Source organism: Eptatretus burgeri, chromosome 1 (assembly GCF_056783735.1).
Source record: "Eptatretus burgeri isolate ZD-2024b chromosome 1, Ebu_testis_v1, whole genome shotgun sequence".
Taxonomy (NCBI): Eukaryota; Metazoa; Chordata; class Myxini; order Myxiniformes; family Myxinidae; genus Eptatretus; species Eptatretus burgeri.
This window is the reverse complement of record NC_140961.1, coordinates 24,671,430-24,698,121: the sequence shown is the minus strand read 5'-3', so window position 1 is coordinate 24,698,121 and position 26,692 is coordinate 24,671,430. Positions and strand designations below refer to the sequence as shown.

The following is a 26,692-nucleotide window of genomic DNA, read 5'->3' as shown; positions in this document are numbered from 1 at the left end:
ATGCCGGTCTGAGGGATGATAGATGGTACGGCAGAGGGTGGAGTCATCAGCAAAGAGATAAAGAGTATTTTCCAGAGAGTCAGAGAGATCATTGATGAAACCAGAAAAAGAACAGGGCCCAGGACGCTGCCTTGAGGAACTCCAGCCTGGACTGGAAGAGGGGATGAGAGAACTCCATTAAGGGCCACATGTTGGCTGCGACAGGAGAGGAAGTCTGCGAGCCATGAGTGGAGATGGCCTTGGATACTATCGGAAGAGAGATTGGTGAGCAGGGCAGGGTACCAGACCGTATCGAAGGCACGTGATATGTCCAGGGATATGACTTATTTCATGTCTGGCAATGAGTACCTCCATCCATTGTTGGGATCGCAGAAGCAGCATATCCAGGGTAGAGTGACCTGGTCTGAATCCAAATTAATATTGGCAATCAAGCCATTGGAGAAGAGGAAGGATTTAATGTCTGAAGCGATGATGGATTCCATAACCTTGCTGATGATTGGGAGAAGGCCGATTGGTCTGTAGTTGCAGGGATCTGTTTTTGTACCTTTTTTATGCAGGGCAGTAACGTTTGCTGGTTTCCAAGCAGATGGCAGATGACCTTGAGCGAATGAGAGGGTGAATAGAACAGAGGAGCAGGTTTTAGGACACGTGGGCTGATGCCGTCTGGACCGGTTGCAGAATCTGAGTCGAGGTTTGACAGCAAGCTCTCCACCTTGTCAGGAGAAACGGACACAGAGTCCAGGGACGGTTGAGTGCGATTGGTTAAGGTGGGTACAGAAAGTGAAGGGTTTGGGACACAAGATTTCAAAGCAAACACGGAGTTTCGGCATTCAGCCTTTTCACGTGCAGTGTTAGCTGTGAGGCCATTTGAGGTAAGGGAGGGGGAACATACACTAGAAACAGACTTGACTCGATGCCACCAGGATTTGGAGGAGGGAGACAGTTCAGACTTGAGATGAGAAAGATGTTGTTTATTGGCTCTACTCAGGGTATACACACACTTGTTCTGAGCTTTGTGCAAAGAACTGAGATTGCCTTCAGATGAATTAGCCTTCCATGAGGCGAAGGCAAGTTGTTTCAGGACAGCTGCCTCGCCACAGGCTTCAGTATACTTTGGGAGGGAGAATGGGTTGGACAACTGAAGACAAAATGGGATAAATCTGTGTGAGACACAGACACAGACACAGTTTATTTTTGAAGAATTCCCAGGACGAGTTTGTCGGAGGAAGTAGTGATGGGAGACCAGTCCAGAAGTTTGATGGCTGCTTGAAGTCCCTGCCAGTCAGCCTGAGTGACATGCCAGACTCGACGGCGGTGAGGTGGTTCTCTAATAACAGCCAGAGAGATGTCCACTTTGATAAGCACGTGGTCAGATGAACCGATTGGAGCGGAGGAAGAGCAGCAGATATTTTCAGGGAAATTGGTCAAAATCAGATCCAGAAGAGATGGTCGGAGTACCGTTGGTTGAGATCCGGGTCGGGAAGTTGACAGATTGAGTCGGTCCCAATGAGTCACAAAAGTCTTTTGCTGAAGTGCCAGGAGAGAGAGGTACCCACACCCAGCGAACTGACATGATGATAGTTGAAGTCACCACCTTTGAGGAAGAGAGAGAGTTGAGATGAGAGGACAGAAGTTGGTCCATGTTTTCGGCGAGTGAGGTGTAAATGGAGTCATCACTGTTTGGTGGATGGTACAACACACATATAAACATGAGGTGGGAGTGGAGGGGAAGCCATAGCCAGAGGTATTCCTGAGGGTTTGGGTTTGAGAGGGCAGTGCATGGAGAGTGAGGAATAGAGTCTTTGATGAAGAGAGCAACTCCTCCGCCAGGACGAGGCTCAGGTCTGTCATACCCAGAGGAGGGAGTAACCAGGAAGAGAAACTAGGGCGTCAGAGATGTCTTGAAGGAGGAAAGTTTCTGTAAAGCAGATTATGTCTGGTTTGTCAGTGGCAACCCGTCTGTAAAAATCTGTCAGATAAGAGTGAAGGCCCCAGATGTTTGAGGTTCACACTGTTAATGAAGGAGAGGAGGTTTTGGGTGCAGTGGAGGGGAGGAAAGGGGGAGCATAGGAAGAGGGAGGAAAGGAGAGTTATTGAAAGGGGGGGGGGATTGCAGAAGAGCTTGAGGAGAGGGCTGGATGAGGAGGAGAAAAGGCTGTGTGGTGCTGGGTTGAGGTACAGTGGGGAGTAATAAGAGAGGGGGCATAGGTTAGTTGAAGATTGGAGGTGGAGTGATGAGATAGAGGAGAGAGGGTCGGGAGAGGTGGCACCTTTGTGGATGCGAGGGGGGCAACTTTCTGAAGGGGGATTGAGGGAAAAGGTTGAGGGGGGGGGGAAAGTTGAAGGAGATGGATGAGGGGGGAATTTTTGAAAAAGGTGAGGGGGAAGCTTGGCGGGGGAAGAGTGTGAAGGTTTTTATTGTGAAGACAATAAAAACGATTGAACTTTGTGGAGGTAGTTGTGGCTTGGTGTTTAGTATTTGACCAGTATGCCAGCTGTAATCAATTCTCCTGTCCATCATCGAAAGACGGTGGGATAATCTCTGTTGTTATGAGCCGCCTCCAGATCTCGAGACGAGTGTCCCTTGAGTACCCAGAGGGAAAGCACGGCAGACAATAAAAATGATCACTTTAAACTTTTCAATCAATTGAGAACCAACGACGTACAACAGAAGGAACTTTAAAATGAAGTTTATTTAAAGCCCACTGTTAAAATGCGCTAATATCAATCGGTAAAAATGCAGTCACAATTCAATCAATAGTTCATCAGTAACGGTAAACTTCCACACAGGAAAGTACAAGTCACGGTCAATGCTTAATCAAATCAGTTACCCACAAATATTTCAATGCGGTTTCAAATACATCAACAATTCTTTATAAGATTGTGCCGTGTCCAAACATGCAACGAAACCTCTTGCCATGTCAAACAAGCGTGCAGATCTGTGAACCTTTTGTCGTGCATAGTTTTTCCGTGTCTGAAGCCAGCATGAAAATGAATGGTCGTGCAGAAACAAACCTTGCAGATTGGCGGTCAGCTTTTGGGTGTAGAGCGTGTGAGCCCTGCAGGAATGATCATGCAGTATGGAACACAGCACGTCTCGAGCCGAACAGTGAGAAGGTATGAGGTGGAGAGAGGGAGTGACCTTGGCACGCAACTGCGGTTAAAGGAAACACTCCAGTGTGCTGTTGGCTCTTTGTGAGCACAACCAATTGGACAGCAGGAGTGAAGCCGTACACCAGGTCAGTGGTCCGGATGCTCAGTGCAAGAGCTCACAAGACTGTTACTGCCTGTCTCCTACTGTTCCAAAGCACTCCGCCGTTGCAAAGCTCCGTACGCTACAAGAGCTGGATCTCCGGATCACCTCCAAGATCACCACCGAGTTGCATCTGCTTCTCCTTCCTTCGATCGTTCCTTCTCTCTTTCTCGCCTTCTATCTTTCCATCCTTCCTTCTCCCAATCTCAACTCGCCTCACGTTTTTAAGGCAAACTCACAAGGTCAATCTCGAAGCAAGGTGACACTCAGTCTGAATCCAAAGATTGACCACAGCTTAACCATTGTTTGAGAGCATCAGTTTCCATAACAAAACTTTCACCCACTTCGTTCACACCATGTGATGCCCCTGTTGACCAAAGCATTCTGCCTCGACACCGGTAATCTTCAAAGCTCTGTTGACAGTCCATCTCGATGTCACGATGCCCATGACGCATGCCGATGTCTGTGCACGAATCCTTTGTCCCACTTTACACCTCATTTGATTACTTCACTGAAACTCGAGTTGCCTTTTGTCCCCGAATTATCAGAATCATGTCTTCAACACAAAACTTAACATTTCCAATCATATAGGACTTGTATAGGAATTACTAATCCCAAACACTGTCCACCAGAAATCGATGTAATCATAAGGGTCCCCAATTTCATTCCTATCTGACAGGTGTTGCACGTTTTGACGCAATGCCAGTCCGATGGTTTGTTGTTGGTAAGAATCATATCCAGATGAGATGATCCAAATGCAAGTGTAGCATTTCACTTTCGCTTGGACCATAACCCTTTCCTTGAGTACCGTTTAACCTTTTTTTAGGGGTGAAATCCAGAAACATTATAATGGACATTCTTTGCCATTCTCACAAACTGGAGGTTACGCTCCTCCCTAAGATGAGATCACACCCATTTTTGTACTTGCAAATTACATTTATCGTTTTATTTATTGAGGCTCTCATCTTGCCACAGGGTAACAGTGGGGCAAGTTAGCATAACAATTGTTCATTTTGTGAGGAAAGCACCAAATTTGGCACACTAGTAGCCTAACATATTATGAACAGATTTTGATATTGGGCCATCTCAAAATTTTTGATGGCAGTGGAAAATGGCTGCCACAGCCATCAGCGGCTGAATTTGAGATGGCCCAATATCCAGATCTGTTCATAATATGATAGGCTACTAGTGTGCCAAATTTGGTGCTTTCCTCACAAAATGAACAATTGTTATGCTAAGTTTCCCCACTAGTGGGGTAACTTAGCTAAATATAGCATAACAATTGTTATGTAGGAGACATCTCGATGTAATTAAGTCGGGAGACTGAGCTTAACTGTTCCATGTGATCGGGATTAAGAATAAGATTCCCCAGTATGTGATTACTGCCATAACTACTGCCCGTAACCTATTCCTACGATTTTGCCAAATGTGCCGAGTAGGCAGAAGCCCCACCTCCAAGGGTGATGATGAGCAAAGTCACGCCCCCAAGTCTGATGATTGATGGGCGTGACATCAGAAGCAAGCCAAACGTGCTAAGCCGACAGAGGCCCCGCCTTCCCGGGTTTTGTGTGAGCAAGCCATGCCCCGGAAGAGGAAACAAGGGTTCAGTGTGACCTCAGTGAGAGTTGAATTCAGGAGGCAGGCACTACGAATGCAGAGTGAGGGACGCACGTGGTCGAGAGAGAGCATAGTTAGGAGATGGCCTGTAAGAACAGGGCTTTATGGCTGGCTTTCCTTCTACGCATGAAGAGGACTGCACGATTCTTGTATTCGTGCTGAGGAGATTTGGCTCGTGTGGTAAAGCAAAACGCTGGCTATCGAGTCTTGGCTGGCCGTATGCGACAGGCCTCGGAGCCTCATGCATATCAGACAGCGGGTCGGTGAAGATGATCGACACACGGGGTCTCTCAGCCTTGGTGTTGAATACCGCTCACGAATTGCCTGACGAACGTTCCTGCTGCGAGAGAGCGCCTTGGTGCCATCTTGCGAATGTCTACACCTGCAGGACGAAGCGCCTCGATTCCACGTTCCACAAAGACCATCTCTGGGCCAAGCTAAGTGCCAGAACAAAGGAAAAGTTTTATTTTATTTTGTTTCCCCTTGTCTGTGTGTGGAGGTGCCTTGACTTGGACTGTCATTTACCTCACATGTTGTTATATTATTATTATTATTATTGTCCTTTGTAAACCTGGCAATTTTCATTAAAGTGGTTCATTTTAAGCGATTGTGTCCGTGTATCTGTCATGGGGTTTGAGTATAAACCTCACTGTGCATCCATTTTCGTGCCCCTGTCGCACCGCCATTGCCCCATACCCTTCCCATGCGCGTCAAAATCTCCAAGGATCAATGTGTCTGCCTTATAATAAGGAAAAACCGCTTGACAATCCGGACCGGCGGTGTTAACTGCCCGTCACCACATATTAATCCTGGCCACCAGCACCGCGACAATATATTGATATAACAAAACAATATTAATACTAATAATTAATGTCCCCACTCTCTGCCTGGTGTTGGCTTAATTGTTAGGGTGGTGAGCTTTGGATACGAGGGTCCTGAGTTCAAATCTCGCTCAGCTGTTTAATTAATTCTAGGTGGGGTTAACTCGGCCTGTCATCCTTCTGAGGTCGGCAAAATGAGTACCAGCGTGCTGGTATACTGTGTCGGAGTAGCGACCCGTCCAGGATTGTGCCCAATAGCCAAGGAGACTGCTTAAGCAGCACCAACGCTCTGCACAGAGTATGGTCCCAATCTCCTCCTCCCTCCCCAAGGGGGGTGGGGGGTGGGGTTCCTCCGAGAAAAAGGCCGTGTTCACATGTATAAATAGCTTATCCTGGCGTTTTGTGGAAAACCCTTACCAGAAGTAAGAAATATTATAAACCACAAACACGGATGATTACCTTTTTAAACTGATCTCTCAGCAGGTGTAAAATGTCAAAATGGTTGTCCTGCCATGGACATACATTGGGGGTAGTCCGTGCAGCCATTTTAAGTTGCATTTCTGAGGCTGTCAGTGGCATTGTTACGACAATGTGTTCACATGAGTTTGATTGAGTCTCTTGGATTGGCTTATTAATTTGTTTGGGTAACTTTGACTGATGTCTTCTTCTGTTTATATTATGTATTATTAGCTCGCCTGTTCGAAGAACAGAGAGCGATAGCGATACCCCCGGCGTGAGCGTGAAAATGTTAAAGTTTTTGGTGCAAGTTATTTCCTTTCTAATATTTTTATCTTCCACACTATTTTTTACTGTTTACAATATACAAATACATATATTGCTTTAAAATTATTTGGATCAGACTTCACTGCAATGCTTTATAAAAAAATATTATTAGACTAGTCTTTTAAAAACGATAAATGTATAAACAGGCGAGCATTGGGTGGCTTTGACATCAACTCTCTGGTTATCACTTCGACTATGGTTATACAATCTATGAAAAACAAATCTCGACCTGCATGTTCCAATCCAGCAGCCCGTGTGCAGCGACACTCAAATAGTTTTCATATTTGTTTCTCTAATATTATTTGATATTTGTTTCTCCAAGAGCTTTGGCTCCAACTTTTCTTCTGTGCAATCTTTTGTTCAGCTGAACTCACCTGACCTGCTGGCTCCATCTGAGTGTCGGTTGGACAGTGGCATCTCCTCCATTTCTTTCAAGTTACCTGGTTACATTTTTCACAGACTTGATCACCCTCCTTCACTTGGTCTTGGTATCAATGTTAAGGACTCTCTACCTTTAGCTCATGAAAATTTATCTTGAAAGTGGTTCTCACGAGTTTATGTGTTTCCGCCTTGCTGTCTTTCATTCAACAACATATCTCCTCTTTATGCATCACTCGCCTTCCTTTCCGTCTTGTCCCTTGCTCGATGCAATACCAGACAGCAATGACAGGGCCATTTCACTCCACCCTTCTGCACATATCATGGTATTTGGTGACTTCAATGTTCACCACAAGGAATGGCTGGTACACTTTCAGAATATTGACACTCCTGGTATCGATACCTATAATTTCTGAATCACCCAAATTGTTTGCTCTTGCACTCATATTCCTGACCATGCTTCTGCTGGAAGATACTGGCTTGATCTCTTTTTGTGTTCTAAGCCTGATGACTGTGTTGCCTGTGTCCTTCCTCCAATTGGTAACTTGGATCATTCCACTGTTTGTTTGTGTCTCTTACTCCTCATTCTCAACTCCAGTGCATCCTTTTCACTGCACTGTTTCAGTTTTGGAAAGCTGATTGGAATGGATTTCGTTCATTTTTTGATGATATGCCATGGACCTCAGCTTTTAGTCATGGTCCTGATATGGTTGCCGAGGAAATATCCCTATTGTCGGCATCATGTCTATGGGAAATTTCCTACTCATAATTTACCTTTAACTATTTCTCCTCCCCCCCCCCCCTTTTTGTCACTTCCTAGTCAGGGGAAATTCTAATGCAGACAAAGGAGCACATCAAACAGGTGAACGACCTCCAAACGTCACAAGATCTCACAATGGTCATCACTGCTTCTAAGGATACCACAGCCAAGGTATTTTTTCTTTGTACCTGTCTCTCAATTGCACCTGCCGGGTTCCTTCTGATGACTCCATCTTTGCTCTTTACGTCTTCGGGTTCCTTCTGATGACTCCAATACAGTACTTGGTTTCCGTTTGTTTGTATGCACATCTTATTTTAGAGAAGCAGTTCTAACAATAACTACCCCCATCCTTCCCCAATAATACGTTTTGTCAACTTTTTGTGTTGATATTCTGCATCTCATATTTTTGACCACTTGAGAAGCAAAAGGTAATTTGTCAATTTATATATTCTGACCCACTGCTAGAATTTTAAGGTATGTAGAATAGATGTCGGCTTTTCTTAAAAGACTTTTGAACTCGAACTGCACTCGGTCAAGCGCATACCTCCACCAGGCTGAACCATTTGTTTTATAGCCCACTGATAGATCAGATCAGATCTGCATCCAGACCTCGATCAAAATCTCATCAGCTTGTTGTCGTCACCTCCCCAAGTCATCCACCAAATTTTGTCATCATCCGTGCAAAACTTTTTGAGATATCGTGTTATATAGTTTTCGGCCCAATCTCTCAATGGTGAAGAATCACTTTAAAAAAAAAACAAAATTTAGTATCCGGATCTTCACCAAAATCTAATCAATTCGACCTTATCACAAACCTGACTTGTCCACCAAGTTTCGTCTAAATCCTTCCATAATCTTTTGAGATATTCTGCTCACAGACAGACAAACAAACAGGGGCAAAAACATAACCTCCGTCCACCTTAGGTGGCGGAAGTAATTAATCTCGTCTAAAGGTGAGGCCATGTCAGGTCAGCAATCCAGGAATGTAATCACAAATGTCTTCAAATACTGTCAGACCATGCTATTCACAGACTCTGTGCATCTGCGGGTCAAAGTGTGACCTGCTTCGACATTTGCATATTCGTGGGCTTTTTTATCTTGCCAAAACAAAGTTTTTGCAAGATATGTTTGTCAGCTCATATGTTTTTTTTTTGTTTGTTTGTTTGTCTGTAATCATGTATAAAAAATTCTGCAGAGCACAGTTATCATTGGAAATTTTTTGTAACTTCGCATATCAGAGGCCTATAGAGGTCCCTTTCAGTGCACGAAATTTTGAAGGTCAAGGTCAAAGGTCAAGGTCACTTTGTCACAAATCAGGGGAGTCGACGAAACCCTTATTTTTTGAGTAATTTTGATCGGATAGTCTTCAAACTTCATGGGAATATAGTTCATGGTCTGGTGCTCAGCTGATTAATTTTTGGTGGCGATTGGCCTTGACCTTCATGGTTAGCACCTGAGGTCAAACATATTTGACCCCAAGGTCAAATTTTCAAGTTTTAGGAACCATATCGTGTAGTACCTCAAATTGAACACCTCGATGAGTGCTTTCTAGATATGTCAAGCTTGAGACATTATGATGTCATTTGGTGACGTTATGAGGCAAACGCATATTTTTCATGGTTACTCTGTAGAACGATTCTCATCGGAATCTCTCGTAGGCAGATATTCCTCAAGGAGTCGCTCCTGGTGGATAGCAGCTCTGTTCACCTCAGTGTGACCTTAAAGAAGTCACACGTGGTCACCTTTTGGCAAGATACGGGTCACCCTGCGGGTGACATTGGTTTTTTGTTTGTTTGTTTTCACATTTCAGGATTGGTCTCCTATATCCACCTGGGAAATTGGAAATGAGCCAACATCACAGCATTATATAAAAAGGTGCAAAAATAGATCCCCCCAACTACAGGCCAATTAACTTACTGTACTTCCAAACATCAGCAAGATCATGGAATCCATTATCACAGTTTACATGAAATCCTTCCTTTTCTCCAATGGCCTTATCTCAGATCGTCAATTCGGATTCAGACCTTGTCACTCTACATTTGACCTGTTGCTTCGACTCTCCCAACAATGGTGGAGCCCTCAATATCAGACAAGACATTAGGGCCGTCTCTCTGGACATATCTTGAGCTTTCGATACAGTGTGGCATCCTCCCCTCCTCTCCAAACTGTCTGCCTTAGGCCAACTCCACTCTTGGATTACTGACTTCCTCCACTCTCAGTGAATGTGTAGCTCTCAACAGAACTCTTTTATCTCCTCTCCTGTCAAGGCTGGTAGTGTTCTCCAGGCTGAAATCCTCATGAAATTTCTAGGCTGAAATCTGAATATTATTCCTAATCTTCATCAATGACCTCACTGACTCCAGAAAATCCTCTTTCATTCCTGATGACTCTGCCATGACATCTCTCATCTTTTCTGACAAACAGGCAGGCAGCAGCCTCTCCCCTCTCTTCAGACCTTGACAACATAAACTCGTCAAATACAATTTTGCTCATGTATCCATTTTACTTATGTATACAAGCATGGAAACAAGCCTGGTGTTGGCGCAGTGGTTAGGGCAGCGGCTTGGGATCCAAAAGGTCCTGAGTTCAAGCCCCGTTGGGCCACTGATTTTATATATATATATATATATATATATATATATATATATATATATACACCAAGTCGTATAACAGCAGGGGGTTGAATCAGCCTGTCATCCTTCCGAGGTCAGCGAAATGAGTACCAGTTTACTGGGCCCGGTGTATGCCCCGGTTAGAATCAGTGTACCATATCCCTGTGTGTCGTAAGAGGCGACCAGGGTTGCGTCAGGAAGGGCATCCGGCGTAAAAACCTATGCCAAATCATTATGGGAACAACAAAACGAATTTCCATACCAGATCGGTCGAGGCCCGGGTTACCAACGACCGCCACCGGTACCGGTGGTCAGCAGGGTACCAGTGGAAATTGTGCTACTGCTGGGCGAAGGAGGAGAAGGAGACGGGGAAGGCGAGTCTGGAGGCAGTGGGAGAGGGGGAAGGGTAGAAGTGTGGAGGTGAGAGTTGGAACTCTGAATGTTGGGACGATGACTGGCAAAGGGCGAGAGTTGGCTGATATGATGGAGAGAAGAAAGGTGGACATACTGTGTGTACAAGAGACCAAGTGGATGGGGAGTAAAGGCTAGGAGCATTGGAGGTGGTTTCAAACTGTTCTAACATGGTGTGGATGGGAGGAGAAATGGTGTCGGGGTAATCCAGAAGGAAGATTATGTCAAGAGGGTATTGGAGGTGAGGAGAGTGTCTGACCGAGTGATGAGTGTGAAGTTGGAAATTGAAGGGGTGATGATGAATGTCATCAGTGCATATGCCCCACATATGGGGTATGAGATGGAGTATAAAGAAGATTTCTGGAGTGAGTTAGATGAAGTGGTGGAGAGTGTATCCAAGGATGAAAGAGTGGTGATTGGAGCAGATTTCAATGGACATGTTGGGGAAGGGAATAAAGAGGATGAGGAGGTGATGGGGAGGTAAGGTCTCAACAAGAGAAATGTGGAAGGGCAAATGGTGGTAGAGTTTGCAAAAAGAATGGAAATGGCAATGGTAAATACGTATTTCAAGAAGGAGGAGGAACACAGGGTGACATACAAGAGTGGAGGAAAATGCACACAGGTGGATTACATCTTAAGCAGGAGATGCAACCTGAAAGAGATTAGAGACTGTAAGGTGGTGGCAGGGGAGAGTGCAGCTCGACAGCATCGATTGGTGGTCTGTAGGATGACTTTAGAGGTGAGGTTGAGGAAGAGAGTGAGGGCTGAACCAAGGACCAGATGGTGGAAGCTGAAGGAGGAAGACTGTTGCGTGAAATTTAGGGAGGAGGTGAGACAGGCGTTGGATGGTGGTAAAGATGGGTGGGATGATTGGGCAACGACAACAGAAGTTGTGAGGGAGATAGCAAGGAAGGTACTTGGTGTGACATCTGGACAGAGGAAGGAAGATAAGGAGACTTGGTGGTGGAATGAGGAAGTAAAGGAAAGTATAAGGAAGAAGGGGTTGGCGAAAAAGAAGTGGGATAGTCAGAGAGATGAAGAAAGTAGGCAGGAGTACAAGGAGTGGCGGCGAAAGGCAAAGAGAGAGGTGGCAAAGGCCAAGGAAAAGGCATATGACGAGCTGTATGAGAAGTTGGATACAAAAGAAGGGGAAAAGGATTTATACCGATTGGCAAGACAGAGGGACCGAGCTGGGAAGGATGTGCTGCAGGTTAGGGTGATAAAGGACGCAAATGGGAATGTGCTGACGAGCGAGGAGAGTGTTGAGAAGGTGGATGGAGTACTTTGAGGAGCTGGTGAATGAAGAAAATGAGAGGAGAGAAGGTTGGAAGAGGTGGAGATAGTGAACCAGGAAGTGGGGTGGATCAGTAAGGATGAAGTGAGGACTGCTATGAAGAAGATGAAAAGTGGAAAGGCAGTTGGCCCAGATGGTATACCAGTGGAGGCATATAAGTGCTTTGGAGAGATGGCAGTGGGGTTGTTAACCAGATTGTTTAATAAAATCTTGGAAAGTGAGAGGATGCCGGAGGAGTGGAGATTAAGTGTACTGGTTCCGATTTTCAAGAACAAGGGTGATGTGCAGAGCTGTGGAAATTACAGAGGGATAAATGTTGTTAAGCCACACCATGAATTTGTGGGAAAGAGTAGTGGAAGTTAGGTTGAGAGGAGAGGTGACAATTTGTGAGCAGCAATATGGGTTTATGCCAGGAAAGAGCACCACTGATGCAATGTTTGCTTTGAGAATGTTGATGGAGAAGTATAGGGAAGGCCAGAAGGAGTTACATTGTGTGTTTGTGGATTTAGAGAAAGCTTATGATCGGGTGCCAAGAGAGGAGTTGTGGCATTGTATGAGGAAGTCGGGAGTGGTGGAGAAGTATGTGAGGATCGTGCAGGATATGTATGAGGACAGTGTGACAGCGGTGAGGTGTGCGGTAGGAATGACGGACCGGTTTAAGGTTAAAGTGGGATTGCACCAAGGATCGACTCTGAGCCCTTTCCTGTTTGCAATGGTGATGGACAGGTTGACGGACGAGATCAGACTGGAGTCTCCATGGACTATGATGTTCGCGGATGACATCATGATCTGTAGGGAGAGTAGGGAGCAGGCTGAGGCGAGCCTCGAGAGGTGGAGGAGAAAATATATATTGTTGCAGCCACGGGTACCGAGACACCAGCTTGTCACTCAGGGATTAATCCCCGGTTGTCCTCGGTAAAGCCGGACCTGGGGCCACCGCCCACAATTAACGTTGCGGTACGGTGGGTTGTTTTAAAACCACAAATGCCACCCAGTCAACCACGAGTTCCAGTGTCTGCCATCTCATTATTCCATTTAATGAGAGGTCATGTGGTTACCTGAGCGAGGAGTGCGCCCTTGGCAAAGCACCAATATTATCTGATTAGATTTTAATTTGGCGGCCGAGTGTTGCATCTTGCATCACAGGATCTTGCATCGAAATAAACTAACGTTTCTGCGTCTTGTACTCATTTAATTTCACTTTCCAGCTTTTTGATATTGAATCGCTCGATTTGCTGAAAACTTATAAAACGGAACGGCCTGTGAACTCCGCTGCGATTTCACCAATCCAGAATCATGTGAGTGCATTTACTTCTCTTACTTATTCTCTATTTAGTCTCTCGAGATGAGGGACAATTGATGTTACTGATTTTTAAAAATTTATTCACAATAGTCATGTTGTGTATTTTCAGTGAGATAGAGACGAGGAGACTCCTTGCCCCAAATGCGAGAGAGGACACACAGATGACATTCTCGCTTGCGCTTGCTGCCCTCCCTCCCGCTTCCCACCCTAATATTTTCGAAGTTGAACTTTCCTTGTTCATGTGAAAGTAATGTCTTTGTGCCTCCATTGGGTAACCCATTGAATGTTAATGCATGGCAATCTGTATTCTGGCAGGTGGTCCTTGGTGGTGGCCAAGAGGCCATGGATGTGACCACCACCTCCACACGCATTGGAAAATTTGAGGCCAGGTCAGTGTGTTTGATTATGTTCCTTTGCATGTCCTTGGTAATCTATTCTTCCATGTACAGTACTTTATTCTTTTGGCCAGTGAAGGAGGAAAGTTCGTGCATGATTCTGTCATTCAGATATTATACTGTTACGAATTCTGGCCCGCCAGGCGTGCGAGCGATTGCGTAACTCGCTCACCTCGACCGCCTCACGCTGTTCATCCACCAATTGGCGGCGAGCTGCCCTCCCCCTTTCCTTCATACCAAGCGTGGGGAAAAATAGGCACGAAAAAATCCACGCGCCCAAAAGGGCACTCTTTTGGTTCCCCTTTTCACTCGACGGTTTTCAACGCGGCTTGTTGCTTGCTTGGAGGTTTGTTCAAAATAACAAGAGAAAAAGAAAAACGGCTATCTCAGTCGCAGCCCGGTGAACACGAAGAATTCCCTTTAAACAACGGTGGGGAACTATCTGCACATAAACAGCGTCATAAATGATCTCAGGACCCTTTATGGTGTATGGCGAATTTCCCCAGCCGTAACACTACCCCCTCCCTTTTTTACAGACTCGTCCCGAGTCGTCAAATTTTCGTGTGCCATCATGTGTAGTTCTCCCCTAATACGTTTTACCTTCGGATCCCTGAGTGCGACATTCAGTGTATTCGTGTCCCCACAATAAATAACCTACGGGCTGAGTAACTCACTAAACAAACCCACTCATACAGACGACTTAAATAAATTGCCGGCGCTAAGACACACATGCCGGGGATGCAAAACACATTTGCATTGTACACCTTAACCTTATAATTTTACACTACACCATGGTCCAGGACCGATGGACTCTGCAAGAAAAAAAAACAGCAGGGAGCCAGGCTGCTCACGCGCAGTCAAGGCCTCCCCCTTTTGAAATGAACGCAGTGAACTGGCAAACATTGCACGGGCTGCCAGTGCAGTCCCGTGTTGCAGCTGCCAACAGGGCAGTCCTTGCAGCTTGCGCGATGATCCTGGCGCACATGGTAATGAACGGGGGGGATGCAAAACAGAACGGGGCAACTGGACGAGGGCAGCAGGCATGGGGCCAAGGCAAAGGCAGGCAGGCAAGGCATGGCAAGTCCGCTGTAGCAAACAGCCAGCAGACGATCCGACCGGCACAGGCCTTGCAGCAACAGCCAGCAGATGAAGTGGCCAGCACAGGCCTTGCAGCAAAACAGTCAGTCGATGAAGTGGCCGGCACAGGCCTCGAAGCAACCACAGTCAGCAGACGAAGTGGCCAGCCTCTTGCCTTGAAACGGAGGTTCGTGGAGGGAGTGCGGTGGTGCTGGCCACTCGGAAGGCGGGCTCGGACTTCACCTACTGTCTCCCCCCCAACCTATCGCCTTTGCCTGTCTCTGTACCTACCCACCCCCTTAATTTGTAAAACTCAATTTAGCCCCAACTTATTTTTTTTGTTTTTATTTTTACTTTCCCACTATGAATAGTCTCCTAACCCCCCCCCTTTTCTGTCTGTTCGGCTAACCTATCGTCTCCCAGCCTACTCCCAACCCCTACGTTCCCTTCCCGGAGGGGAATAAGGGAGAGCTAGCGTCCTGTGTCGAGGCCCAACTCAAGCCTCAAGATGGCCTCCTCGGAGTTCAGCGACCTACCCAAAGTGGGTCCAGCGGCCCACAACGAGAGCGAAGGGATGGATGGTGCGGAGGGGTACACTTCCTATCTACCCTAACTTTTATTCCTTAAACTACCCCGGGGCTTTCAACAAGCGCCTCTCGCTTAAACTATCGGTTCTAACAACCAAGATTCCTGTCGCCTGTGTTTGTGTCCTCTCAAATTTTGGGCCATGCCCCCCAATTTTCCTTCCGTGCCCTCACACGGTCTCACGGCTGGGACGCATGGCTCCCTTGGGGAATCGGCAGAGGGCAGTTCCTGCCAACAATGGCACCCCCGGGCACTACACTGCCTCCGAGCCTACCAGCTCCCTAAACTCTGGGGAGTGCCCTCTGGCAACTTCCCCTCAATGCCCACGTGGCGTGTTGGCGCCCCGGGTCCCTTTCCGAGGGTCGCCCGTGTCCAGTACACTGCCCCCGTGGCATATGGCTCCCCGGGCCATGCATCATGCGGGCCACCCGTGCCCACTATGCTATCCCGGCCCCACATGGGCCCTTGGCCTACCGCGGCCGACTAGCCCGATGCCCGGGGTACCCACTCAGCGATACTCACCGTTCGCAGCCACGCTACCAGCCCGTCAACAGGGCTCCTGCACCCCTCCAAATGGGTATCGAGCCTACACTCCCACCAACAGCAAAACGACCTCCATTTTGTCAATTTGACTAACCCCCTAACTCACATTATACTGACCCCGGGGTCCCTTGGGCGGGAATCACTCCTCCCCCAATCACTCATAGCACAATGCATTCCACCTTCACTCCATTCACACAGACCCGCTGGCCTCACTCACTCATCATGTATCCACCTCACAACTTTTCAACACACACATTGCTGATCTCTGCCATCCTGTTCACTACTTCCCCTAACTAACTCATGCTCCCACATCGTCCCTTAAACTACAGCACGTTCCATTTAACCTATGTAGCTGAGCTACGTTCCCTCTGCACATCCAAAGTCTATCTCTGTCCTCAAATCCTTTTCAATTTCCCATCCTAAGTCTAAACTGAATCCCTCTACCTAATCCATTCCACGGGCTCCATGAGGACTTACCCCTGCCCCATGAAGCCGGTTTAACTAAACTAACCCATCCCCATAACTACATGTATCCTGTGCCCAGGTCAAGGGGGTCTTCCACCCCTTGCCCAGGGAATCATGTTTACCTGAAAGCGAGGCTTGTTTTTTTTTATTTTTTATGCGCGCACACAGCACGGCAACTCGCAACCTGCGCACCTTGCCCGTGACGGCATGGCAGCTGTTCGCGTACCTCGTCCCTCTTGGACGGTACCATCCGGCAGGGATCTCCCCTCCTGCCGGATTCCAACCCTACGTGCAGCCATGACGTCACCCTGCACATCCAAAAAACAAGCCTCGCGTTTTGAGGGGTTCCCCACACGAACACATGTGCTCTGCCCGTTGGAGCTTCTCACACACACTCGCGTGGAGAACCCATCCGGTCCAAATCCATTATCCAGCCTACATTTTGTCCGTCCGTGTGATCGGCAACATCCACCGCTGGCGTTTACGGACCGGGTTTCACTCCCACAGGCGTGCACGTGGCGGCCTCGTGCGCTGCACGGCACGAACCTCGCGCTCGCCGCCGTGCAAACCCAGGGCGGTCCCCAATCCAGCTACGGCCGCCACCTGGCGCGGTCTCCAATCCAGCTACGGCCGCTACCCGCCCTCTGTCCCTCTGTCGCCGTCTTCATTCCATCCAAGCACACCTGCGTGTCATGACGCTCACACACCATTCCATGACACTCTGATATGTGGTTGCGTTCTCCCGCATGCCGACCATCATCTCCCTTGCATAACGCTCTCACACACACGGTCTCTTTTGCACTCGGCCGTTCACTCACGCATGCCATTTCCCTCGCACACGGCCTCCCACTCGCCCAGGGGGTCTCTCACACCATGCGTGCTGGGAAGCACGCATCTCCGCACACTTGCAAACATGCACACCTGCACAACCACACTGGGGATTTGTGCCACCACAAGGGTTCCCGGGGTCTCCATACCCCCCAAGCTCGGCGTGCACCCGTTCGCAGCAGTCGCCCCCTCTAACTCGCTTGACACGACCGAACCCACCTGGTCGAGATCAGCTTCAAGGGAGCATAGCGTCTCCCTCCGTTCCTGAAGGATGTTATCCGGCTGCTTGCACCGGGTCACAACACAGTCTGCCAACTCGCCCCCATTAAGCCTCGTTAACTCCATGTGTGTGTGCTCGTCTTTCACCCCATCTTTATCGTGCCGTCTCTCCTATTTTTTCTATCTCCCGAGTCTATACATTTTATTTCTTTTATCTCTTCATGTTCATTAGTTTCTTCCTGGATCTTCGTCTGTTTCCTCCTTCGTTCCATTTAATTCATTCTTGATTCAGTCTATCTCCCGTGTCTCTGGCAATACTTCTCCCTTCTCGAGTTTTATTTGTGTCTCCTTTATTAGGGTTGGTCCTCGTTGTTCTTTCATTCGAGGAGTGGTGTCGATCAAGTCCTGCACCACTCACGTTCCTCCTTGTGGTGACGTCACACATCCCACACTATTGCAGTTCCATTTCCTGGCTCCTTTTGAGTCGTTCATCCTCTCTGAGCTTTGAGTTTTTCGTTCTCTTTCCGGAGTTTTTCGATCTCCGTGGACTCAATTTTTGCTCTCCCCTCGAGCTGGTTAATTTCAAACTCGTATAGTTTTTGTTTTCTCTCCCACTGTTCCTCATGCTTTTCAGTCTCCAATCTCATCGTTTTTCAATCGGCTTAGTTCATTTTCCCGTTCCGTTCGTTCTCTCATCTCTGCGTACCTCAACCTTGCTTTCTCCTTCAGTCGGTCTTGTCCTTTGTTTCATTCCTTGTTCTTTCACGATCTCCACGTACCTCAACCTTGCTTTCTTTTTTAATTGTTCTTGTCTCTTTTTTTAATTTCTTTCACCCCCTGTCCCTCATTCTCCAATCTCAGTTTACTTCAATTGGCTGATTTCTTTCTCCTGTCTCATTCCTTGTTCTTTGTGTTTTTTTATTCCACTGTCTCTCTTGTTCCTCATTCTGCAATCTCGTTGTTTCCTTCAATTGGCTGATTTCTTTCTCCTGTCTCATTCCTTGTTCTTTGTGTTTTTTTATTCCACTGTCTCTCTTGTTCCTCATTCTGCAATCTCGTTATTTCCTTCAATTGGCTGATTTCTTTCTCCTGTCTCATTCATTCTTCCTTCATTACTCTTTCTTGTTCTCATTCTTTAGTCTGGCCTTCGCTTCCAGCTGTTTGATCTGTACAGTGTGGTTTCTTAACGTTTCATTTTCCGTTCTCTTCCTTTCCTCTTTTAACACTCTCAGTTCGTTTTGTAGTTCCCTCTCTTTGTTTTGGTTTTTCTGTAACTCAGAAGCTTTCTTTTCCAATTCCTTTCTCATTTTGCATGCCTCCTCACTCATTTCACCCATTCTCTTGCTCATCTCCGCCTCACTTTCCACCGCTTTCCTCCTCAATTCGTCCCTTTTCCTATTGTTTTCCTTTAGTTCTTCCCACCATGCCTCTTCTTTTATCATATTTCTAGGCATTTTCTTTCAAACTGGCCTATCCTTACCTCTCGCTTCAGTTGTTCCAATTCATAGGCACTCAACTCCACTTTCCTCATTTCTCCCTCCAGTTCTTCGAACTGTCTCGACTTTTCCAATAATTCTTCCTTTAGTCGTTTTAATTCCAAATCGTGTTCCTTTTGTTTCGTTTCTAGCTTGGTTTTCCATTCTTCCTCCAATTGTTTCCGAAGCCCGCCCATGTCCGCCTGCCTCGCCTGCCATGCCCACGTGGCTTGAAACAGTTGTTGGGAGCGCTCGCCTCGTGTCGTGCCGTTAGTTGAGCTAAAAATAGTCGCCTTCTCCGTGCCGCACCGAGGTGCGATCGCGCCGCCATTGTGCGACTCCATTTGCCGGCAAAGTCTGTGCTCAGTATATGGGGTTGAGCTCCCCCATGGATTATAATTACAAGAACCCTCCCGGGCCATGGATTCTACATTACTACGCATATGTAATCCACCCGGCCCCTGTTCGCCTTGAAAAGCCATCTTATCCCGTGGAAGAATTTAATTTGAATCGCTCGTAATTTGGGGGATACGGGGGGGGGGGGTTGCTCCACTCACCCCTGAACCGATTCCAGTGAATTTAGTTGGAGACGGGGTGGGTTCGAATCTCACTCCCGGACACCAGTGTTACGAATTCTGGCCCGCCAGGCGTGCGAGCGATTGCGTAACTCCAATCGCAACCGCGTCGCCCACCGGACAGACAATTCAGTCGTGACCCTCCTGGAACTACCACCAGGAGCCAGTCACGGGTGGGGGTGTAACCTCACCACGATCGTGCCAATTGCCCACCTATGCAGGATAGGGTTGCTCGCCAAATTCGACCAACCCAAGTACCTGCGCGAGTAGTCGACCAGGCGATCGTACCTCGCCACAGGTCGGCCGAGGACACGAACCGCTTCAGCGGTCCGTTCCATGCTACAGTGATAACCGAGCGGTGTTATCGCCGACCTCGACGGATCAGATTCTCTTCTTTACCCTAGGTGTTCAAAACCCACTACTAATTTATTCCACGATTCAAGATGGCACTTTCAAAAGGGAAAAAGACGACAAACGGGATACATTTCACACAAGGACATTTATTATAAGCAAGCACATATTACACACACAACACAAGCAAGGCAAATCAAAATGAAACACGGATACAGGCAAGAAAGCAATGAAAGCAATACCACAGACTATAATTATTGGCAATGTTCAGGCACTTACTTGTCGGACACAGCGCCACACACACACACACACACACACACACACACACACACACACACACACACACACACACACACACACACACACACACACACACACACACGAAAAGACCTCCCTTTAGTGGTCGTCCAGTCCCTCTCCCACGACCGTAAGCATGGTCGCGCCTGGTTCTGGCCTCCCACGTGGCCGGCGAACCCTCTCCTGCACCCCTCGTCTGGACGCGCAGGTCCACCAGATAGCTGGCACTGCTGCGCCTCCCGTCCGCGTCTCCACCAACAGGCCGCTCGCCGGACCACGAGTGCAGGACCGACAGACCAGAGAGAGAGAGAGAGAGAGAGAGAGAGAGCGCTTGACCCTGGCCACCGAGAGAGAGAGGTAGAGAGGGGTAGAGAGAGAGAGGTAGAGAGAGAGAGAGGTAGAGAGAGAGGTAGAGAGAGAGAGAGAGAGAGAGAGAGAGGTAGAGAGGTAGAGGTAGAGGTAGAGAGGTAGAGGTAGAGAGGTAGAGAGAGGTGGAGAGAGACAGAGAGACATCGACGACCCAGACAGAGAGAGCTCCTGGACCTCGCGCGCGGTCCGCCTTGTATCTCGCGGGACTCCGCCCTTTGCTCCTCCCCGTTTTTGGCTCCACCTCCCTTCGAGAAGGTTCCCGAAAAGGGGCGTTCCCTCACCGAGACCGCCTCATGCTGTTCATCCACCAATCGGCGGCGAGCTGCCCTCCCCCTTTCCTTCATACCAAGTGCGGGGAAAAATAGGCGGGAAAAAATCCACGTGCCCAAAACTCTTGGTTCCCTTTTTCGCTCGACGGTTTTCAACGCACCTTGTTGCTTGCATGGAGGTTTGTTCAAAATAACAATAGAAAAAGAAAAACGGCTATCTCAGAGTCGCAGCTCGGTGAACACGAAGAATTCCCTTTAAACAATGGTGGGGAACTATCTGCACATAAACTTTGCGTCATAACTGATCTAAGGACCCTTTCTGGTGTATTGCGAATTTCCACAGCCGTAACAATACTTTATCTCACGAGATGATGTTCCACTTCAATTTTTTTAATCATTCTACGTGAGGAAAAGTGCTTGCATGAAAGGTAAGCACAATTGGAGATTCACATGCGGCCTCATGAAAATAACCAGATGCACAGAATTGTAGCATTGGCCAGGTGCATAAAAAGCTCAGATTATTAAATCCAATTTGTGTACGAGAACGAGAAAAAAAAAGCAAAAATAAATAAACAAGCAGTCATAGACTGGTACTTACGAAATCGTCAACTTGACCTCTGACTTTGTCTAATAAAAGCTATCTCTCGAGAAGGGAGCGACGCAAACCAGAAGTTTCTACGATGATTCTGTATCAAACGATCAAAAATCGTAACGATGACTGAAGCAAAAATCTCCATTTCTCCACGCAATTATATTAAACCTTAACGTAACTCAACGACGCGTCTGCTCGAGCGCGCTGCATCATGGGACGACCCGTGATGCGTCGAGTGAAATATTTTTATACAATCTTAAAACGTCTCCAAAACATCCGATTTTTACCAGAATTTCGACAACCGAGTTTTAAGCGTCCTAAGCGATCGCAAAAACCGAAGACAAAATTAAAACCGAAGTTAAAACGAACTCGTAACGTCGAGCGAAGCAAAAACACTCCATTTCTCCAAATGAATTTACGGAATTATGTTTGACCTCAGTGACCTTGACCTTTGACCGATTTTGACCAAAACCTAATCAGCACTAGCCATCACGCTCCTGAATCACGTGGTGTAATTTGACATTGGTAGCTTCTTCAGTTCTCGAGTTATCGTGCCTAGAAACAAACAAACAAACAAACAAACGGAAGTTATCAATATACTTACGAAATCTTTAGATTTCGTAAATAATAAATAAAGGCCAGAAAAGCCATCTCGTATAAAATAAAAAAGTTGAATACCATGAATGACCCCGACGTTGAATGAAAGCTGATTACCAAATGATGTTGATACCTGGGCAGCCGATTACCAGACAATATAAACGAGTGAGGCCGCTCGAAGCAAAGACCTCCATTCTCCAGAGAAATTTATTTCCAACGTCATCACACGATTTTGAAACCCATGCTCACAGCCGTTAAATAAATACTCTGAATTCTTGTAAATCATGGCTTTCTCCACAAAGTGTTGGTATTCAACAGAAAGGACCCTAGGACCACCGAAAAGTTCAATCTCTCGTGAGATAAGGCGAACATGAGGCGCAATGTTACCTGCACGGCTGCACGGCATCACGTGACCCGCCAACTCGCGGTCCAATGAAATGTTTTAACAACATTTTAAAACGTCCATTTTTCGCCGTCCAATTGTTTTGGATAATTGGAGAGCACGTCACCAAACCTTAGAAAATATAAGCCAAGGTCATAGACGCTACCGATAAGCAGTCCCCCGGGGGGGGGGGCACGGTACGAGGTCAAGCACTGAACGGAAAGCATGTAGTGTTCCTTTCAATACCCAACCGTTATTTGAATTTAATACATTTTCCTCATGAAAAGTGTGTTTCTACTTGGATTTTACGAAAATTATCGACGTTAAGACTGTAGCTACACCAGAAGGTCCCAAAAGTGAAAACAGAAATCGAATACAACTTAAGATAGCCTCGTGAGGCAGCATGGAAGCCTCCCCGAGGTGCAATGCATTCCACAGAGACCGGGGATACAAAACATTCAAATTTCACAAATCTTGATGCAACCAAGTGTGAATCAACCTTAGCGACTGTGAAAACGGAATTTAAATGAAACTTAAAAAAAATTAACCCATGAGGCCGTGTGGAAGCCAATGGATTTCAACGAGGCCAGTGGAATCAAACAGCAACTGCTACCCACGTACAGTTCATGACATGCATACGGTATAACATGTGATTTTTACAAACTTTATGACAACCGAATGTGAATCAACCTTAGCAACTGCGAAAAGTGAAAACAATTTAAATTGAACTTAAAGAAACAATTTGAAAACTCCTCCTATTGACAGTTAAACGTTGGGGTCACATGGACTGAGCATACCAATCACAACAATGATGTAAATGTGAGGAGAAAACAATTTAAAAAACCCCTCTTATTGACAGTCAAACGTTGGGTTAATAAGATAACACTCACCAGTGATGGGTGTAGAGGTTGTTTGCAGAAATGGAGGGGAGAGTGGTGGCATCAATGGGACAGCCCAAGCACTCTCCCGATAACCACTGGTTTTCTGGCATCAACATGCCTTAAAAAGCCCAATTTGATTTCTAAACCAACTGTTTTTCTTGTTTTCTTACTGCCGGACTCACTATCACTTAATGAGCGCTTGTGACTCATCTTTACAAGGGATTTAATCGCGCTTCAAACAACAAAATGGCGTGATACTATTCAGTGTCTACATGTCTCTGCGTCTACGCAACACAAAGTAGTTCGCTGTGGCACACCGGCAAACGATGTAATAGCGATCGTCGGCGACGTGAAAAGGATATATGTTCCCCGTTACATCATCACTGATGTAACGAAACAATGTCAACCGAATCGATGTTAAGTGAGGAATTGCTGTATGCACATCCGGGAGAATGAGAGGTGCACTGATTGGGAACAGTTCATAAAGGCTCATTGACCTGATTAAAGAGATGTCATCTTAACTGCAATGAAGAAGTAATAAATTAATCGGGACCAGCAGAAAAACCGGCTAATGTAACTTGTGACTTCAAGTCCTCAACTCTCCCTGACAACCTAACTTTCATTTCACTTCTGGCTGCTCGATGAGAAAAAAAAAAAAGCAGCTTACTCTAGATGTTATGCTTAATGCAGTTCAATTCTTTTTTCCTCCATCGTTTTATTTTACAGGTTCTTTCATTCCATTTTTGAGGAAGAGTTTGGTCGTGTAAAAGGACACTTTGGCCCAATCAATAGCGTCAGCTTCCATCCCGACGGAAAAAGGTGAGGATTGGATGTGTTGCTCCGTTCGTGTACCGCGGTATTTGTTTGCTTGGTGTTTGTCTCGTACCAATAAATCTGAACCATCCAGCCACAGCATCCATCTTAGGCACGTGGTTAACACGTCGGTAAATATTGCAAATCCCAAAACGGTTTTTCTGTAACATTTGTTCATTTCTTTTCTCCAGTTACAGCAGTGGTGGAGAGGATGGCTACGTGCGTATCCACAACTTTGATCCCCACTACTTTGACTTTCAGTTTGAGTGTTGACTCTTAATGGAAGCTTCTGCTTCTGTTTGCTTTTTGAATCAACTCCCAATCATTTCCATCTGAAGTTTTCAATCTATATGCTCACACAGCATTGTTATGCCAACGAATGATTTTTTTTTCCCCTCTGACATTACCAAAATGTTGTAAATCCAGGAAATAAATTATGTAAATCACTTATTGCATGTATTCTTTGTTAAAGGCTTAAAATTTCTCCCTGCGGCACTCTCTGATGTACCATACTCTTCACAGAGTGTCGGTGCCATCGAAGCAGTTTCCTGGGCAAGGGTGATTCCTCACCATTGAGAGAATGGGCCAAAAACGATATAGTTCTGTATAGCATGATATTTCAAAAATGTAATGGGCCCGATATGTTCTCTTGGATCAGGCATTACATGGTGGAGGTATGCGCTCTTCTAGTTCTTTTTTTTTTATTTGTCATGGAAGCAAAATGTGAAACTGAGGAAAGACTTCAAAGAAACAATGATCACTTTTAGGGTCTCCATAAATTTAAATGCTACGATGCCCCCTGATGCACAAGGTCTATTGAGTAGGGATAATGTCTCTATGCCTAAGAACCTACAGTATATGGCCCAAGGGCATCTGGGGAGGGAGGAATGTCGATTCTGATTTTTGTTTAACTTTTATCCTGAGAACAAATGGACTATTTTTCATGAAAAAAAACATTCCCCATGGACAACAGTTGATTTATAGTGTGAACAGTTTAAGTTGTGCTGTTGTACCTTATAAAGGACGAGCAATGTTTGAGTGTATATTGGGAGAAACGGGAATTCAATGTGAAGTGATGATGTGGACCATGACACATGTTTACCTTCGACAATGGTGGTCCGTTCAGAAGAACTATTGATTAAAAATTAACATATGCCATGTATAGCACAATACTTAACAGGGAAACAGCAATTTGTAATTTGACCTATCAAGTGTTTTACATGATGGAATGTTGTGCATAACAAATTTGGTCTAAATTTTCTAATTACTGCCAAATAGGTGTTTTACATTTTGGATGGCATTGACATTGACCTTTGATCCATTTTGCCCAGATTTTATACACTGACACCACATGTGCACAAATAAGCTTGCAAGCTTCAACCTGATATTGAAAAATTCCTGAGGTTTGGTAAACATAACCCATTTGATTATTATTGGGTGAAATTGTCACGGACACCATTTTCTCGGCTCTGTGGGGCTTTGTCAATTCCACATGGGACCTCATCTATTCCCCACCCCACCCCTTCCCTCCTCCAAGGAATTTTTGCAGGGTGTTTATTTGCAAAAGTTAGTGAAGGTGGTAACTTTTTTTTTAACAAACTTATCTATCACCCTTGTTCGATGAGCAGTAAAATTACCTTGAATCAATTGGTGGGGATTTCCCTGGCCTCCCGACTAATTATGTATGTTGGCATTTCACTACCAAGCCGATTTTCGTTGCCTCAAATATTTACTTACATGTCCATCACTGTTCAGCCTTACTCGGGTAAAAAACAAAATTAAAGACCACTATTTTCTTTCCTCTGCATGAGGAGAACAGACCTTCATTGGATGGTGTATTAGACCACTACTGTGATTGCTGTGAACAAAATATATTGTTATATTTTGACGCTCTGACGGAGCCGCAAGTCGAGTCGGCCCGACCGATCGTCCGGAGTATAGATCACCGCCCGGATAACTCCGAGGCCGACGGGTCCTTGTGGAAAAACCGAAATACGCCAATGGGCAGACCACGTGGGGTAGGGTCGATTGCCAACCTTCAATGTACCTAAATACCCACGTGATCCAACCACCAGGGTATTCCACCCTCGATGGAACTCATACGGAACAAGCTGCTTAAGCGAGCCTGTCCCATGCGTGATTCCAAGCAGCTTAATCGTCGAGAACCGTCGGTCCGAATGTCCCCTCTTTACGGCAAACCAACGGCTTTCTAACTCCCAACACACAGAATGCTCATTCAATGAAAGAATCGACGCGACGAGCTGAAAACATTTAACAATTGGGGTATTAATTAATAATAATGGGGAACTAGGGAAGCACGTAAGAGCAGAACTATACCAACTATACAAAATGCAATACAATCATTTACAGCACACAAAGCACTTAAGTTTCCTACTTATTAGACGGGCCGACGGACACACACACACACACACACACACACACACACACACACACACTAAATGGTGGCTGATGCCTTTAATAACTGACTCCAGCTCGGAGGACAGATGAACTGAAACCCAGAGCCTATCTCAAACCTCTCCACCTCGTGTGGTCTTCAAGCTGTGCGGACCCGGGCTCCAGCGAGAGCGAGCTGGATCCATTCGCCGTGAGCCGCGATCCTTCCCGAGCTCCAGCGAATCCTCTCGCGCTTCCGAACACGTGCTGGTGAGACGAGGCACTGATCCTTCCTGTTGATGCGCCGCTATCTCGAAGAACCACCTCCAATATGAGGCTGATGAGTCGCACCA

General features: G+C 46.4%; 1 protein-coding gene across 1 annotated transcript in view; it reads left to right on the top strand.

The window, feature by feature from the left end:
- EIF3I (eukaryotic translation initiation factor 3 subunit I) overlaps positions 1-24,393 on the top strand; it is an 83,628-nt gene extending 59,235 nt beyond the window's left edge. The window contains exons 8-12 of the mRNA XM_085848959.1: positions 7,673-7,783; positions 13,138-13,227; positions 13,548-13,621; positions 23,859-23,951; positions 24,137-24,393. Coding sequence (XP_085705085.1) covers positions 7,673-7,783; positions 13,138-13,227; positions 13,548-13,621; positions 23,859-23,951; positions 24,137-24,218 — 450 coding nt within the window. The 3' untranslated portion in view covers positions 24,219-24,393. The remainder of the gene's footprint in view (positions 1-7,672; positions 7,784-13,137; positions 13,228-13,547; positions 13,622-23,858; positions 23,952-24,136) is intronic.
- The last annotated feature ends 2,299 nt before the right edge of the window (positions 24,394-26,692 follow it).